Source organism: Diadema antillarum, unplaced genomic scaffold, assembly GCF_040938485.1.
Source record: "Diadema antillarum isolate AM-2024a unplaced genomic scaffold, OU_Dant_1.0 seq00000187_RagTag, whole genome shotgun sequence".
Taxonomy (NCBI): Eukaryota; Metazoa; Echinodermata; class Echinoidea; order Diadematoida; family Diadematidae; genus Diadema; species Diadema antillarum.
The window spans coordinates 461,310-480,102 of NW_027271251.1; the positions used below are offsets into that span (position 1 = coordinate 461,310).

At 37.4% G+C, this 18,793-nt stretch overlaps 1 protein-coding gene across 1 annotated transcript in view; it reads left to right on the top strand.

Moving 5' to 3' along the window:
* Window positions 1–18,793, top strand: part of LOC139728616 (uncharacterized) — a 116,173-nt gene that overhangs the window by 64,726 nt on the left and 32,654 nt on the right. The window contains exons 13-23 of the mRNA XM_071639557.1: window positions 140–217; window positions 1,898–2,026; window positions 4,087–4,206; window positions 4,761–4,812; window positions 5,534–5,671; window positions 5,856–5,938; window positions 8,571–8,600; window positions 11,402–11,446; window positions 15,793–15,944; window positions 16,220–16,273; window positions 18,026–18,246. Of these exons, the coding sequence (XP_071495658.1) occupies window positions 140–217; window positions 1,898–2,026; window positions 4,087–4,206; window positions 4,761–4,812; window positions 5,534–5,671; window positions 5,856–5,938; window positions 8,571–8,600; window positions 11,402–11,446; window positions 15,793–15,944; window positions 16,220–16,273; window positions 18,026–18,246 (1,102 nt within the window). The remainder of the gene's footprint in view (window positions 1–139; window positions 218–1,897; window positions 2,027–4,086; window positions 4,207–4,760; window positions 4,813–5,533; window positions 5,672–5,855; window positions 5,939–8,570; window positions 8,601–11,401; window positions 11,447–15,792; window positions 15,945–16,219; window positions 16,274–18,025; window positions 18,247–18,793) is intronic.

The following is an 18,793-nucleotide window of genomic DNA, read 5'->3' on the forward strand; positions in this document are numbered from 1 at the left end:
ACATGACCGTCAGCCAGTGTGAAATTTTATGTAGCGCTCCGTTGTTGTTGTTGTGACGGGTGAAAGTGCATTGTTGTCTAGGATGAGACGAAGGGCTCATGGCACCATCTTTCTCCACCAATTTCCCCCCAACCCCCAGGACCGAAACGTGAGGCTGATCCGTGAGCTGAGGGAGGAAATTAACCGGCTGAAGATGCTCCTCAACAGTGCAAGTCTGGTAAGATGGCCATTTAGTAATCTTCCCTTATTCGCACTGTACATGCACACAGACAAGACGTGCATTGTGTCTGTTGTAGGAAAATGTGATGGAAAAGGTGCTATCATTTTTATGCAAACACCATGGCTGTCAGTGGAATACATCTATAAAATTTGAGCTGGCAAAAAACTGAGAACTTTGTTGATTTATTTCGGAGCTAAATTGATGAGACAAGCAGCACTATTTAAGGGGGGGGGGGGGTAGTTACAGTGTACCTTATTTGCCTATGATTGTCATATGTATTACTATGTGAAATTTATCATTGATTCAACACAAAACATGGGAATTTGTTCATGATACATTGGTTTTATGTTGTCTGTAGAGCGAGAGCTAGGTTTGTTTGCATAATACGGTATTTCACAGAGCTGTGAACATTCATGCAAGGTTCTCTTTTGCCTTTCCTGCTCATTATTTGTGTACCCCTTATCCTTCCTAAAATATGGGACAATATTAGAGTGATAATTCAAATTATGCTTGTTTGTAAGAATTAAACTTACCAAGAACAAAGTGTGATATATATGATTATATAGTGTGTGTGTGAGTAAATATGTGTGTATGTGCTGTGTGAGTTTTTATGTATGTATATCATGTTGAGTAATCAAAAGCAATGTATACCATTTTGTAGAGATATGTTGCTCAGAGTGGTACCATAATACACAAATATGTTGCAATCTTGTGGGATATGTTGAAATCTTGACAGAGTATTAACAGTTGCACATATTTATAATTTGATGAACTGGCAGGAAATGGAGGGTTTTTTTTTTTTTTTTGATAAATTTTTCAGCAAATGCTCGATCCATCACTCGAAAGCTGCAAGATAGCCCTGCAAGAAAACTCATCAGCTGTTTTCTGTTCTGAAAAATCGCTACTTTTCTCAGATTTAGAAGAAGTGATGATTCTTGCAATGCCCTTTGGGCTCAGTACTTATTTAATCACTGATTGAGTGGTTTGTTTTAGAGAGATGTTTACAGTCATTATTGGTTGCTGTAACTGCTGTTACAAATATGGCAGTAGCCAGAGAACTCCCAATTGATTGCTGGTATATAAGCTATAGCCATGGTAACTATGTGAGTGTTAACCTCAATTTGAATCAGATACAGCGCACAGATTAAATATGTCTGGTGACAGCTTCCATAATGTTTACAGAATTAACTGATGCTAAGTTGTTTCTACTTGTGTCCTACAAGTGGGTATTTCTGATTGTACATTTAGTACATGTAAGTCTGCCAAAGTCACAGGCAACAGTATATTGTGTATAACCAAAGCATGAATACTGTTATATCTCAAATTGAATGTGTGTTACAGGTTAATTTATGAAATACAGCGCTGCACACTAGCACTGGTCCGGTGGTCCCTGACCAGTAAAAATCACTTTCAGACCAGTAACATTTTCAGGAATGGACCAAGTAAAAAATTGAAAAAGTGGGTGACCTTCTGATCTGACAGACAGGTTGGACCAGAAGAAAAAATGGGTTGGTGTGCAGCCCTGTGAAATATCACTAATAAACACTTACTAGACCAAAATATGTCACTATCCTTCTGTGAATATATACACTGTACATGACATACTTTATTAAAATTGCTTAAAACTTATTTGGGGCCCAACTATGTACTAATACTTTAATTTCATGTGCATCACAGGCCAGCTCACAAGCATCACTGATCCAGGACCAGAACATCTGTCGCATGCTGCAGGAGAATGAGCAGAGGGTGGACCAACTGACGGAAGCTTGGGTAGAGAAGTGGAGGGATGCAGCACGCATCATGCAGGTCTGTTCCAAGTGACTCATGACCTTTGACCCCTCCCCTTTCTCCTCCTCCTCTTCTTCTCTTCTATCTCTTCTTCTTCTTCTTCTTCTTCTTCTTCTTCTTCTTCCTCCTCCTCCTCCTTCTTTCTTTTATTGTTCTGATGTGAAAAAGTTTGAATGGCCAAGGCAAGATATGAATTGTGGTGCGAGGGGATCATAATATCTGGTTTCTTCATGCAGAGGTGTTGCATTTATGAAATAATAATTTGTGTATGCATGATGAGCAGTTAAAGGTGCTGGTGAAGTTTAAACCCTAGCTATGTTGAATGGGTCTCTTTCACTAGATTGTGTGACTGTTAGAGCCAGTTTTCTCCACCTGCATTATGTTGAATATTTTGGGGTTTTGAAGCCTTACTGCGGATGATTTTGATCAATCCCATGAAAATCAAATCAAGCTAGAGAAGTGCTCTAGCTGAGAGTACAGACCTCCACCAAGCAGCTCATTTCTACCACTGATCTTGTTTTCCAAATGAGATCAGTGATTTCCACTCATATGTACATGCAAGCTGAAAATCGCCCGATTTCCCAATATAGAAGCCTTTTGTTACGTCATCGAGTTCCAGCTGCGCGGCACGCCTCATTATAGCAGAAACTAGAGCACACACTTTAGTGCAAGTATGAAAACCTCAAAAATGCACTGCTTGAACTCCCAAGTTTATTGGCCCTACCTGCCAAAATATCAAAAATCCTTCATGAAATCCACAAAAATTTCCAGATCACTACCAAAATTTAATCGTCTGTTCCTTGTGTCATTCTCAACCTTTCCTGTAAGTTTCATTCAAATCCGTTCACAACTTTTTGAGTTATTTTGCACACAGACAAACAAACAAATAAACAAACCAACGCCAATGAAAACATAAACTCCTCCCTTGGCGGAGGTAAAAATGGCAGATGGAGGTAGTGCACATTACAATGTACTCTGTAAGTCTGCAAGTGTCTTCAGAGATGAGGTGAAACAATATATTGTGGGAACATTTGATTTGAATGGAAACAGTGATCGTTTCTCTCATTCAATCACCTGTTTGTGTGCAGGGTTAGCATTGAATGCATGCAGCAGTGTGTGTGTGTGTGTGTGTGTGTGTGTGTGTGTGTGTGTGCGCGCGTGGGGGGGGGGGTAGCATTGAATAAATATATGCACCTGTTTCAAACATCTATTTCTTTCTATCTAATGAATAGTACTGTATAAGTATAGAATAATGCACTTCTTCAGCATTACTATAAACTATATTTCATTCTCCATTCTCTCTTGTGATCTAACCTGTCATGAAAAGGTGTGACTGGCAATGTACCCTCAAAAAAGGGATGAGTAAGAACCCAACCATTATGGCTACTGCAAATACAGGTGGTGTTATGCAAAAGTAAATAAAGGTTTCTCAGCTTTGTTTGAAGAACGTATCTCAGCCTGTTCCTGTGTGTAGAGGTCAGGTTTATGTATATTTTAGTTCGTTTGTCTAAGATATTACAAATATATCTAGATGGCATGGGGGCTGAAAGTTAAACATTTGAATGAGAGTGTACATCAGGATGTGGTCATGGCATTTTAGAAGACATGTCCATTGCTGTAATGCTTACAGAGGTGTGGCATTTGAGTCAGGTAGAATCGGGTGTGTGTTTTTTGTTGCCGTGTCAATGTTTATAATTTCACTGTCAAGCTTTCACATGTGGCTTGTCATGCATACTTTTGTCATCTCAAGGCTATGCATGTATTGTATATCTCCCAGCAGCTATTTGATTGGGATACATTATGGATGAAAATGTGATCCAGTTGGTACAAGAAATGAAAGTTGAAAAGAAGAGTTGACACATCTTAACGTTAAAAGATTTAAAAAGCAACAATGAATGACTTTGGCATCAAATGTAAACCTTTCATGGGACTACACAACCTTTTGTCTCACTGTGTTAAGTAGATGGTCATCATTTCCAATTGTGGGTTTTTCATAGTCATTTCATTTTGAACCATAATTTGAAGAACAGTAAGATTATGGTCCTGTGTTTTGTGTGTGTATGCATGTATGATGGTAGGAGTGCAACGTTGGGATTCGGAAAGAGAGTGTTGGTGTCATCGTGGAGTCTGAACTACCTCATCTGATAGGAATGGACGATGACCTTCTCAGTACTGGTATCATTCTTTACCACCTCAAGGTAGGTACAGTCTTTATTAAAGAGGACTAACTTTCACTGGCAACACAGGAGTGTTTTTTTTTGGGGGGGGAGGGGGTGGGTGGGGGTGGGCACATCTACAGCTGAATGTGGTGTCATTGTAGCCTCATTGGGCTGTTCTGACCACTACAATGACTTTATATCACTAATGAAGAGTATCACTCTGTCTGAAAAGGACTTGATGCTGTGCTAGGTTTTCAAGGGATTGAAAGAGAAATCCAGGGATGACTTTGATTTCTTTGTGCTGAATACAAGCTTGAGCTGTAAAAATTACAAATACTCTCATGGTGCTGACTGCTATCATCACACAAAATTTTCTGGAAATTTAGGTAGCTGACAGTTGGTTATGAAATACACGCACATAGACGTTTAAAAGATTTATGTTTAAATGACATGATATTCTGAGGTTTTTATCTTCTATACATGTGCATGAGATACTTTTTTTAATTCATACAAACGTAACAATGAGAATGCCTCAACTGACAGTAGAAGAGAAAACGGTGAAATCAATGTAATTTGTTATTTTTTCTTTCCAGGAAGGGAAGACAAAGATAGGCAGAGAGGATGCTCCAGAGCGTCAAGATATCGGTGAGTATCCATCCAAGTATTGTTTGTCTGGGAGGTTCATATTTGTACGGCTTCTTGCCGTTGGCATAGCAACTGAAGCTTTGAATTAATGTGCAGCTGTTTCCATGGAAACGCAATCAAGGGCTCTTGTGCTGCATTCATGTGTTCTGAGCATGTTGGAGAATAATGTTTTGAAGAATTTATTACAATACTCTCCCTCTTTGTCCTCTGATGCAAAACATGCAGTTAACCACACAGCAAACTAGACCAACTGCCTGTGTGATTCTCCATCTTAGATTTGTCGATCTGGGGAGTCTGAAATTGCTCGCAGCTCTCTGTTAAATTTCCTCTTTTAATTGCTGCATCTCACATTTTGCAGTCCATTTTTAATCAAAAGAGTAATTTAATCCACTTGTATGTCGTTATTAGCAAACTGATTTGCAGTTACTGTAAAACGAGGAATGTTAACATGCATTTTAATTTCGCGAATTTCGTGAGCGCCAAGTTCGCGGAATTAGAATGCACGCGAAAGTTCTTGTCTACACTATGTGCAGTGAATGCCAGTGGCAGTTCGCGAAAATTTCATGCCGCAAAAAAGGCTGTCGGCTCAAATTCTTGAAAATTTCATGCCGCGAATATATCATGTTTTACAGTATCAATCATTTCCGAGAGTTTTGGTATCTAAAGATGTATGTTTACCTTGCTAACCTGTGACTGGTCCTGCCTTTTTGACATCTTTCAGTTCTCTATGGGCCCGACATGGAGATGGAGCACGCCCTCATCACAAATCAAAATGGCCGAGTCATCCTCACCCCTCTAGGGGACTCAATGTGTGCCGTCAATGGGCTTGATGTCACCAGGCCTGTGGAACTCAGTCAAGGTAAACTTTATCAGAAACAGTAAAAAGACAGACAAACAGTCAGTATGTAACTATTTTAAAGTCCTGTATTTGATGGCAGTGTGTGATGTTGATGCGATATTGGTGTGTTGTGGCACTTTTTATAGATAAATGGAGGTGCTGTCTTTCCTTTTGTAACTTTTTTTCTTTTGTTTCTCCGTACCAGGAGCTGTGATTATGCTGGGAAGGACTAACATGTTTCGCTTCAACCACCCTGCTGAGGCAGCCAGGCTGCGAGAAAGACGAGCAGTAAGTCATCAAGGAATTTTTCTTTTCTTTGCAAACATTTTCTCACCCCCTTTTTATGACTCACTTGTCCATTTCATGGGAGTTATGTGATCAAGTAAATCAGACCAACATGTCATCGTACATTTTTGTTTTTTTGTGTTTTTTTTTCGTCCTTCCATGAAACCTTTTCCATTCATACAATATATGATTGGAGGAGAATAGAACTTGATTGAGTGATCAGTGAAGAATTCTCCATTCTTTCTCAAGCGTGCTCCTCATGCAAATCAAATACAAGTAAATCACACCTTACACTAATACATGATAAATGAAGACTCCAGAGGGTATCAATACCTTAAAATGTCTGTGAAGTTAACACTCTCTGTTTCTTAGCTGATGATGTCATCTAACATGGAAGCACCTCATTATTCATTTGCAATTCAGCAACAAAGCAAAAAATAAAATAATGCAAGACTGCAAAAGATACTGACCCATGAAGAATCATAAAATGCTCAAGACATGTCACTCAAGAAATATTCTCATGTAGGATAGATGAAGCATAAATTCTTGTTAGGTTTAACATCTATGCAAACATTTAAGATTAGAAAAACATTTCTGGGTTATTGGTGATTTCTTTTCCATAATGCAAATTTGATGTTTTATATGGACTGCACCATGCTGTAAATCATATGCCAATCAAATCATATGATCTCAATCCCCAAATTTTCCCAATCTATATTTTCATATGTATGGATACTTTGGCTGTTATTTTAGGTTTTACAACATGTAACTCAAATAAGCTAATTACAGTTACTGATTCCTAGCATAAGTGCACCCCTTCCTTTTGGAGAGACTTGCAAACACCAGTACATGAATCATCAAAGCCCTGGTACATTGCAGAGAGTCATATCTTATTCCACAGTATTTTTGTTTGGAGTCAGGTAAAAAGACATGATTTATTTGTTGGAGGGGAGGAGAAAAATCATTTGTTTAATTGACCATGGGGTGCCAGCTAGCATCTTTGTTTTTTCCTCCACAATATTTTAAAGGAAATTTACAAATGGATTAATCCCACTCATAGTTAGATAAGAACATGTAGAAGGCAAACCTGGCTAGAAGATTTATTGCCGACGCACACACACCCACAACACTTTAGACATAAACATTTCTATCATTATGAGCTGACACTCACATTAAACATTCTCTTCTGCATGTATGCCTGTGTGGTATAACATTTCCCCAGTATGCATGAGTTTGTGGTTTGTGTGTACGAGTCGAAGCATGAGCCAGAAGGAGTTGCCCCCCTGTGAATTGTTTACCCACGAACTCTTGTTGTCATGGCAACGGGGTAAGACCAATATTTGCCTGGGACTGAAATTGATGACCGACTGTATTTGTGCATGAGGTTTATATGACTGATTGAGCATGCTATCTGGCAAGCATAATGACAACAGTGGGACTTTTAGGCATCTCAATCTATTGCACCTTCTGCTCAAGAAAACTGCTTTAGTAATTGACTGAATTTCATTTGAGTAGTTGAATGAAATGGAATTGAAGTTGTTTATTGATTTTATAAAGCATATACTGTAAAACAAAGCCAACAGATTGAATTGCTGTTCACTTCACAATGAGTTAAAATTGCACATTGAAAACTCTGACATGTACAATAAAGAAACCTTGATAGATACTTAGATAAACATAGTCATGTATGTACAAGCTAAAATTAGATAACTATCAAAAATGTTGAGATTAAAAAAAAAAATGTGAGTGTTTGTAATAGGTTAGTTATATCCTACCCTGTCATAAACCACTGTTCCTTACTCCACATAAGATAATAACCTCCCCCCCCCCCCCCCCCCCCATAGAGCAACATGTATAGTGTGAACATTGTTTCATGTATTTCTTCTCCACTCAAAGCAACTAGATTTGATGAAAGTGTGGGTGAAGACTTATCTCCAAGCAGAGTATGGGCACTTTTTTTCCATTTGTCATTTTGTTAGTGGTGAAAAAAAAAATCTTTGTGTATCAAAGGATTTTAGGAAGTAGTGGTTACTAGCACCTGTAAAGGGTATCTAGTCATATGATATTAACCTAACTGTATGTATCACTGATGGATTGGTTAGCAATTGATATGCCTGGTGTATGATGGTGATGGAGTACTCTGAATTTGATAAAGCCATGAATTTCATTCCCAATGACAGATCACCATCTCATGCTTTCCCTCACTCGCTCACTCTCTCGCTTCCCCCGAGTTCCCTGAATATTACTCCATTCAAACTCACTCAATCATCTCCATTGGAAAAAAAAAAGTCAGGCCACATCTAATGCCTGGGCTCTTGATCTTAACAATGGACCGTTCTGTGGTCATAATGTCCTTCTCTGAGTTAATTGCGTCCATTGAAATGAGCTCATATGAAGGCTAGCAATCTGGAGGAGAGCGCAATTCCGCTGTGAGACATTTAACCCATGGGCAGTCGGTCTGGATGGACAGGTCACTCTAATTGTCTCTCTTAGCATGTGGTGAATGGATGTGCATGTCTATCATTTATTAAAAACCTATGGTGGAAAACACAGCATGATTGGGGCATGGACACTTCTGACTTAAACTAATTGCATTTGACCTGTGTACTCTACATGTTCTCCCTCACCCTACCAGTCCATACAACCTCCTGGCCCGCTGCGCAGAGTAAGTCCTGTTTGAATTCTTCCTCTCAGAAAATGTCGGATACACATTGCACCAGTCCGCACTATGTTTAATTCACCCACTGTATTGTATGTAACTGTCTTTCTGTGCCCTGTGGCTGATTATTCATCTGTTTGCTAAGAATTCATGTGGCAAAGTAAATATTCACTCTTTTGTGGCCTCTTACCCCCTCTCCCCCCCCCCCCCCCCCCCCCCCAATGTCTGGAACATAATCTCTCTGTACCTTTATTTCTCTTGCTGCAACCATCCCTATATATCACATTTTCTCCTTTCCTCCAGGAGATGTTGTCTGTCTTCATTCCCATCTCCTTCTCTCACTCTCTCTATCTCTCTCTGTCTAAACTGCCTGTTTATCTTGTTTCCCATCTGTTTATTTATCCTCTTTATGTGTAATTGATATCATTAAATCAAGTTTAGTCATTGATAGAAAAAAATAAAAGAAGATGCAATTGTTATGATTCTGCTTGACTGTGCATTATTTTCATAGGGGAGGGGAGGGTGGGAACTAGCAGATTTAGGATAATTTCATATCATGAGAAATCCATATGTCATGAGAAGCAACAAAAAAGTAGATATACGAACAAAACATATTTGAAGTACTATTCCTCCCCTTGTAAAGAATGTTTTACACATGCTTAATCTGCATTTTTTTTCTTTTGTCAGTGAACATTCATAGCTTTAATCTTCATTTGACAGTGCAAAACGTTTACTCTTTCCTAGTAAGGAATCACTGAAAGTGCAAATCCACACCATGTCCAGGTTGAGTTAATCACTTAACAGACTGGTAGAAATTTCATCAGAGTTGTTGGTCACAACCATTAATGCAGATTAAGTGAGGTAGTGTCATCAACACACAGCTTTTCTATGATATGAGTGTGCAAAATTGTAATTAAAAAAATCATGTTTTGGTAGCAAATTGACTACTAAAGCCCCTTTTCCCTGAAAATCATAGTCATCTGGCTTTGATAAACAACAAAATATTGCTTCAAAGATTAGACGATTTTCTTTTGAATTTCATGTCAAAAAGGGGAATTTTGTGGACCTGTGTGGGGATCAGCTGGGAAGTAGTGAGGAGATTGCACCCAACAGCTCATCTAATTTGCACATATGGTGGCTATAAATATTACTCTTTTGTAAGAAAAAAAAAGTGCACCAAACAAAACACCAAATTGAAACTTTAAGATTCCATAATTTTCTTATCTTGGATCTGATTTTAGTGAAGCCTCTACCATCATGTTTATTTGATTTTACTCCAAGTAAAAGCTAGCTTGATTATGGTATGCCGTTGTATTCTTATTTGGATCTCATTTGTTATTCAAAGTCTGAGGAATTATGATTTTCCTCTGAATTTGAGTTTTACTATAACTCCTTTAGGTGTCATTATTGTTGTACTCATCACTTTGTCAAATTTTCATCTCGGTCACTGTCTTTTTTTTCTGTGTCTTTTTCTTCGTGTATCATCTTTAATTCATTTCTCTATGCTGTTCCATTTGCTCAATGTTGTTATTGCAATGTTGATTGCATTCATGATATTATTGTCATATTGTTAAACACTGCACCAGTGTGTAGAGCAGTATTTGTTGCATAAAATTGTAAACATGAACCCATATACAGCATGTAGCTAACCTTATAGCATTGACATGATGCCAAGTCATGTGCTCTAACTTCATCACCATTATGAAAGGTTATACAATTGTAGTTCATGTGCAAAGAGTATAAGCTTCCTGTAAAGTACAATTCCACTCTGTTTTCTGAGTTGAGTGTAATGAATGTGTCAACAACAAAAAAAAAATGAACAGAGTAACAGAGTTTACATCAAAACTTGATGCAAGAAAGCTATTGAATTTCAAAATTCTTCATGTTTCCATCAAGCAGTGATAAAGGTTGTGAATGCATATGCAAATTAGATTAGTTGATGCCTTCATCACCACTGTACACTGTATGTACACATATATCCTAAAAACATGCCTTCTACAGCCTCTGCAAGTCATAATTGATGGGTTTGAGTCAAAAGCAAAAAGTTTTCTGTGTTTGTTTCATTTCCGAAAAGGAAGTCAGTAAAAACACATCACCTCATCTGATTTACATATGATGCTGTTTAAACCAATAATAACTGCTTTGTTAAACAGTCCAAAAATATGAAATGTAACTTTTCCCTTTTGCATACAATTCTTTATCTCTCTCGTACCATGCAGTTTGAGTTTGTTTTATTTGATGAAGCCAATATGAACATGGCTTTAAATTGCACATTAAATATTATTCCATCACATCACCACAAAATTTAATGATCACAGATAAAACATGATCACTCTGCACAAGGGCACATCCAGCTCCAGCCAAAAATGTACTTTACATCACTCATGTCATGATCAAATGTGAATACCCTGGGATGCATTGGTGCCTAGTAAAGCCGAATGTTTCCCACAGAGTTAACAAGTCGTCACACATGACATGTTTGCACACCTTGTGTTGACTCTCTGTGTGCCGTGCGCTGTTTGTCTGCTGTGCGTGTGACGGCATTGAATTTGCGGGCGCAATCTGCGTCTCTCCTTTGAACTTGCTCAGAGGAATTTTTTGACTGTGTATGATGTGCATATGTGCGTCGGATTTTCAAGTGTGCTTTGGTTGAAGAGGAGACATGTGCATTGTGGCAGGATGGTTGTTTGTACCATCTCATTGTTCTGAGATTGCTTTATTTTTTTTATTTTTCTTTGCTGTCTACATCATCATTGGTTGCCATTTATTTGTTCATCTGATTTTTGTGCACTGGCAATGTTCCACAGTCTCGAAGAAACAGCGTCACACTGCGTTTACCTAATACTGACGGAGTAAGTAACATCACTGTTGTTAGGAGGTGTTTAGTTAGTTTCGTAGCGGCATCACATCTCTCTTACATCTGTTTTTCTTTTAACATTTTAGTCATAAACAACCTAATGTCTTCTTCCCTATACCTAACTCTTCTCTTGGCAGTTTAGATTAATAGGTTTGTAATGGCTTATCTGTCTTTTGTGTCCTGTCACAACTAGTGTACCGTTTTCTCCAGGTGGCTATGTTTTCTTATTAGATTTTGCACTACAGTGTAGCTCACCATAAGACGGTTATAAATGAGGGTGTCCTTTAGCAATCAGAGAAATACATTGAATGGTCTTTGATATGAAAATATTATAAATGATATTTTGAGAAAAAAAAAATTTGAGTCACAGCAGAATGACAAACTTTGTATTATTTCGTGGCCGGGTATCTCAGAGTGACAGCTTTGGACACATGATTGCAACTTAACCTCAATTGTATAATTTCTATCTAGGGAGTAATCGAGTTAATCTGATATTTGCATTCTTTCAGTAGAAATATTTTCTCCATGATTATGATCTGTGTCAATCAAGTCAAGTCAAATTCTGGAACTTCCCTTGTGACAGAGGACTCAACTAAATAAGAAACAAACAAGAAAACTCATTAAAAAATGAGGTTAAATTTTGTTGGTAAAACGCCCCGCAACAACTGGTTTATATTGTACTGAAAGCATTCTCAATATTTTCTCATGTACATGTACGTTGATCCAGTGATGTGTGCATCTTCCATTTGGGGGTTTTATTCTACTATTTGTATTGGGGTTTGTTTGTTTGTTTGTTTGTTTGTTTGTTTGTTTGTTTGTTTGTTTGTTTGTGTAGTTTTGGTTTTGTTTTGTTTTGTTTTGTGGGGGGAGTAAAATTTTTCATGCATAAAACTACTCATATCAAGCAGTTTATGCTGATATTGTGCTGTAACATTGGATTAACAAGAGATCTTATGTAAATACGAAACAGAAGATCATTCTCTGTGTGCAAAGTCCATGTCCTTCAGATTCTCAACTACAGATAGTAGAGATTTACTACGATTTGTATTGTTTATTGTGTGCAGTGCCAACCAAGACAAACAAAACTCTTCTCTTTGAGTCTGTTTTATTTCTTTTCCTTCTGTGATGGACATTCACTCATTTGCATGATTATAAGAATATCAGTATTCCAATTCATCTGCTCAAGATAGTATTATGCAGCTTGTGAATAGTGCCATAATACCAAGGTCTTACCATTTCCTCATCACTAATTTTTTTACAACTTTCTGTGGGAGATGATATGTAGGCTTCTTGAATGAATCCCTTTAAAAGATATCAAGTTCTTTTTTTAACAAATTTGGGAATACTCTCCTAAATATTTTTTTTTCTTTTTACTCTTTATTGGCATGGTCTGATGCATTGATTTTGGTTGTGTATTTTGGTTGTCGTTTTTTAGGGTTTTCATGACTTAATTTTCAGGAAAATATAAACCTGTCAAATTATAGATGTTCTGGGTTTTCTTTTTTAAAAATCTTTTGTTGTCTAAATGAGGGCTAGTAGTGAAGGGAAAACAAAATTCTGATGTCAGCCTGTTTTATGAGCTGAAAAATCTGATTTTGTGTCTGTGATAATTCTGTTTACTTTCTTATGAAATAATGGTCTTCAGTTAATTTTACACCCACTGGCTTTAAAATACCATTCAAAGTTTGTATTCTAACCATATAAAATGTATGAGCTGTGTGGCATTGCTCAATCAAAAATATGATTGTATTACCCATCAGGTGTTGCATATTGAAAACCAGTCTGACTTTCAACCATTGACATGGGCAAATTTGTGATGTACGTGTCTCCTTCCCAAATTCAGGGAATGTGTATCGAATGAAAATATAGTTTGTTATGAGAGTATCATTGTGAAATTATTTCTAAAAGTTGATATGTATAAAGATTTGATATTTTATTTCATAAGATATTTCATAAGATGTGCTTCTAATTTTGTATCAGTACCTTCAGACACCTTGTCCTCCTTTCTGTGAATATCTTCTGACTAACAATGTCTATCTTAGATTTTGTACTTTATCATTAAACTGGCAGGATTCAAAATTATGTTACTAACAAAAGTGTGCAAAAACCTTAATCCACTCAGATTTTAATTCTGTTTCTTTTTTTTTTCTGTGATTTATACATGTATCTGTGTCCTTTACTATGATATTAGTCCATTGCGTGCCACTCTTCATGTGCTGATGTAGTACATGTAGAATATTACTCAGGACTTCCTTATATTCTGCAAGAAAAGCAGTTCTTCTGCCGTAGATGTGCGTCAAGAGCATTATGTTCTTACACACAACCTCTTAATAAAAGAATGCTACCTCGTGCTGGGGGAAATTGCACATCAATGCATCATGAAGTCTAGCATTCAGAAAATATGCTGATTGTCTGGCTGATACTGTCGGGCAGCCATTAAAAGGTTGGCATTTAGAGCAGAACTGTACTCCTAAACATATGTTTGAGCGACTCGCATTGAGCAGAAGCCGTATTGTATTCTCAGTTGGCAATACCTGGTGCTCTGAAGCTGAGCTGTTTCTATGAAAACAGTGACAACAGTGGCCTAGGCAGGAGGTGGGTCGCATGATCAATACCATTCAGCGATCGGTATCATAGAACAAGCACGGAATGCCATGGAGTAGAGGATTCAGTGTTTAGTTAAATGTTCCAGGGCAGGTTTTGATAACAGCTGCATGCACCTTGGAATAGCGTTCAGTCACAGTAAAAATGTTTTACTGTGGCCACAGCACCAAAGTGTACAAGCCGTGTGTGTATAATGGATAGTGTTATAGACTTTGGAGTATGGACACACTGTAACAGTGTAATGTATAAATTTTTGATCTATTTCATGACATGTGTTGATATGGTTTCATCCATAATAGACTTGTATCAACCGTCAGCTTATACCACCTAATAGCATTGTGCCATGATCTTTTTCTCTTTTTCAGGCTATCGATGCCTTTTTTTTTCACTGTCATTCCATAGCATTTTCCATCAGAGCCTTGTCAGAGATTCAGTCTTGCCTTAATATCACAATCAATATCAGAAATCATAGCTTTTGTGTGATTTATTTGTTTTGATGTCTGTTGAGATCTATAGTTATTAATTGTCACAAACATGTAATATCTGTGGTGGTAGCTTTTTATGGTTACTACTTCCACTTCCACTTCTTCATGTCAAACTTACATGCATTACATGTGTAAATCTTTAAAGGATGATAGAACAGTGATGTGTCATTTACTTAACTCTTTGCTGATAAATTCTTGTTGCAGTTTCTGATCCAGTTGTCATTATTGAATATTCTCTTTCCCATCATGTGACTTCTAGCGTGTGTGATGCTCTTTTGTGATTTCTCTCTTTGTTTGTTTCTGTAACATGCAAATATCACAATGCTCTTTGCACATTGTCACAGATATGTGATAGTAATTCAAATGATACTTCAGAGTCACTATGTGGTCTTGTGTTTAATCTGATTTCATGCCAAATTTGCTTCTGAATTCTGCAAACCACAAGCACCTGTGAATGCCAGTCATTCTTGTTGAAATTTCTTTCACTACATTGTGCTGTATGGTATCTTTTGTGATTTTAATTTTGTTATCTAACTCTTTAGACGTACACCTATGTTACTTTTTTTTTTCAAGCTACACTGGCACAGTTTTAAATCACTGGTTAGAAATAATTGATTCACATAGCCTTTGCAGTATATGTCACATTATGGCAAAATTGTGTGTAAGGTATTCAAAAGCATTGACCTGTTTAGTGTTTTTTGTGTGTATTGTTTGTTGTTGTTTCCTTAACAGTGATAGGTATACACTGTAAATGGTAAAACCCAAAAAACAAAAAACAAAAACCAGACCTTTCATTTTTAATGTCTTGTCACTTTTATCACATGATACCCTGTCTTTGTAGATTTAGATAATCACATTGATTCTGTGAGATCAATATACTATGTAGAGAGCGATGGTTTTAGTGCTGATTGTTTGTATTAAAGCAGGGGAAATGCATTTAATTTCAGCGAGCATAAAGTGTAAAAAATCAGTAAATGATTAATTTTCCATTTATTGAAAGCATCGCAGGGAAGTCTACCGTGAGTTGCAATTTCTTTTTATGAGGGTCTGAGAGAATATATTCATAATGACATATTTTGACTAACTGAGGTTCTCTTGTAAGGGTTGTCAAGAGCCCAGATAGATGCAAATGTGCATTAACAGGTTCGTAATTCTCTAAATGAGGCATTTCACTGCCGACTGAACCAAAGTAGAAGCCGAAGGATTAACCAGTGTGTGTCTCCTGATCCTTTCATATCTGATAACCTACCAGGCACTCTCAGCAGACTTCAGCAAACGCTTCAGTCTTGCCATGAGCCTGGATGGATCTTGGAGTGCCGAGAGTGAGTTGAGGACGTCTCCGTTGAGATCCTCATTCAGCGATCTATCGTCTGAAATCTCCCCCATCATGATGTTCAACCCAGGGTGAGTGCTCTTTGTTTCTGCCACAAAACAAAGTTGGCCTCATCTCACAGTCAAACAATGTTACCATTTATCTTTCATTTTGTAGTTGTAATGCCTTATATAGTGTTTATTCATGTGTGCCTAACCTTTTCCAATTAAAGCTGTTCAATAGCATACGCCATTATTGTTTTATACATCTGTGTCTATCTTTAGAAATCTCTTTTAATGCATTGCTTGTGTGAAGTCAGTATCACTTCTCACATTTTCTCTACCTGTAATTGGCCTCCCTACTTTAGATTGGAACTTGAAAGAAGACACAAGTTGGAAGCAGAGAAGCTGGAAGACACAAGGTAATGTACATCACAGTCATACACATGTCAAGTGTGAGGATGGGGTTTCTCATATATATTTTGGTCTAAGAATGTATTTGTGATTGAGAAATCATTTCATGTTGCCTTTGAGTCATAACCAAGTATTTTAATGCTTTGATAGCTTTTATGTCATTTTAGATACTCAGTAACTTGCGTATTTCATGTTTGTCAAGACAGAAATACTGAATCACTATTTTATCATAATTCTAGATGAAGACTTCTATCATCAATATAATGATTAGGTTGCACTTACAAGACATCTTTTTGTTTTGTTTTATTATGAATGCTTACAGAAAAATGAAATATTTCCATTATCAGAGTACCAACCAAGAAAAGTTATCTGGTCATACAACTGAAATACATTGTGTCACTTTACAAGCAGGTCATCATCTCTTTTTAACCAGTAGCCTTCAAGATCTTTTGTTTTCCATCTTGGTTGTTCATAACACAACCATGTCAGATTTGCTGCTGGTTAAATTGTTGTGTTTCTCCTTCATTGATCTCACCATTCATGACATTGGATGTTATTATTTAATGAGAGCACATGCAGATGAATATGTGCACACTGTGTCAAGATCTGAGGTACAGTGTAGATTTAAAACAAAAAACAAAGAAGCCTTCTCTTATTCTAGCACTGGAGTTGCCAATTCAAATAAAAAGATATGATTTTGGTAGGATCATGAAATTCCCTGTCCACAGAGACTGAACACAACGCGTCCAGTTTTATTAGTACAACAGTTGACCGCTATTTAATATGATCCGTAAACCAGTTGGAAAGATTTCAGATTTTACAAGTTTATTTGTAATGTGGAGTGTATGATGCCAATGAAGATCAGCATTGGATGAGATTCCCACAAGGTACTCTTCAGTTCTTAAGCAACACCCAGTAACAAAAAAGGGGGGCAAACATTCGTTTTTGGTCACGGAGTGATAGGTTGATTGGTCATCTGCGCCCAAGTCAATAAGAGTCATAAATGGTCCCAGGTAATTAGTATTCAACAGAGCAAATCTTTCAGTGCTTATTTTGGATGATTCATTCAATTCAGTGAGTGTCATGCCCCATGCCCTGTGATTGCTCTTTTGAATATGTTTGAGTATGATGAGATCACTGTGTGCAGTGTGAAGTCCACTATGACATCCAGCTCCACTAGTTTGAGCATGATTCTTACCCATTTCACTGTTCAGGGATGATGGTTCATCCAAATGTAAGCTTGCATCACAAAACACTTTAAAAAGTTGCACAAAGGACCTGAAAGTATAAGTGTTTAAGGTTAACAATGTAATTCCCATGGGGAGGGGGTAGGTTATTTTCTTAACGATCAATCTTTTATCAGTCTGTATCTGAATTGTAAGAACAATGAACCTGAGTTAAAATAGAGTTTTTAAAGCTTTGGTACCAGTGGCCCTTTGTTTCTTCCCCCCCCCCCCCCCCCCCATTGTCAGTCATGAGGCACGAGAAAGTTTACTTGAAATTCCCACAGAACTTTTCTTACTAAACAGTCTGCAGGAAGATTGATATCTTGAAATGATCATGACTGCAGTAATATGCTTGATTAGGATTTCCAGTATCAGAAGAACCAAGTGTTTGATCCACCTGACATTCTGAATGTTTATGTTTGAAGATGATGAACACAACATTGTGAAGGGCAGCTATAGTGTGGCAGGTTTTTTTTTGTAAACAAATTAGTAGTTACAAGAGAGAATGACAATGTGTGTCATCTAAATCTGCAGGAAACAACTGGCAGAGCTGGAGGCCAAGAAGCTGAAGGCAGAGGCAGCCCAGCTGGAGCAGGAGACCAGGATGCAGGAGAGCCTCCACCATCACCAGGAGCGCATCAGGGAACAGAAGGAGCTGATTGACCGGCTGAAGGTGGATCACCAGGAAGCCATGGAAAAGGCTCGGGAGGATCTCCTTCTGATGCAGAGAAAGGCAGACAGTGAGAAGGAAACAGGTGATTTAGACACGCCCTTCTCTGTTACAGACAAATATACATTTATCCTGAAATTGTCATGTATTTCAAATCAACTTCCTTGGGGAAATTTTTATGAAAATTACCGGCTTACTCGTATAATTTGCAATATCAATATTGGTAATAGAACTATCAAGGCATAATTTTCTTTTCTTAATGTGAGCATTTTGGTCTAAAAAAAAAGATAAATAAATAAAGATCTTGGCTTTATCACCCTCATCGACACCAGTCAGTGGTGTCATTTTGTTTGATGCTTTGGGGCTGCAATTTTCATGTTTTCATAAACTTTTAAAGGATTTAGTCTTTGCAATGTTGGCAGTTGGGTTTTTAAAAAATGATTAGGTTAAACTGTTGTCATATAATGGAATTAGTGGTATACCTGCAAGATTGTTTAAAATCTGTTGATACCGTGACAATCAGTTTTGCATGTTTGCAAGTTTGCATAAGCTGCAAATTATGTCAGTGATTGAGGTATCATGCTATGGAATTCATCAAGATTGATATTAAGCAATGATGATAAAAATGTCTA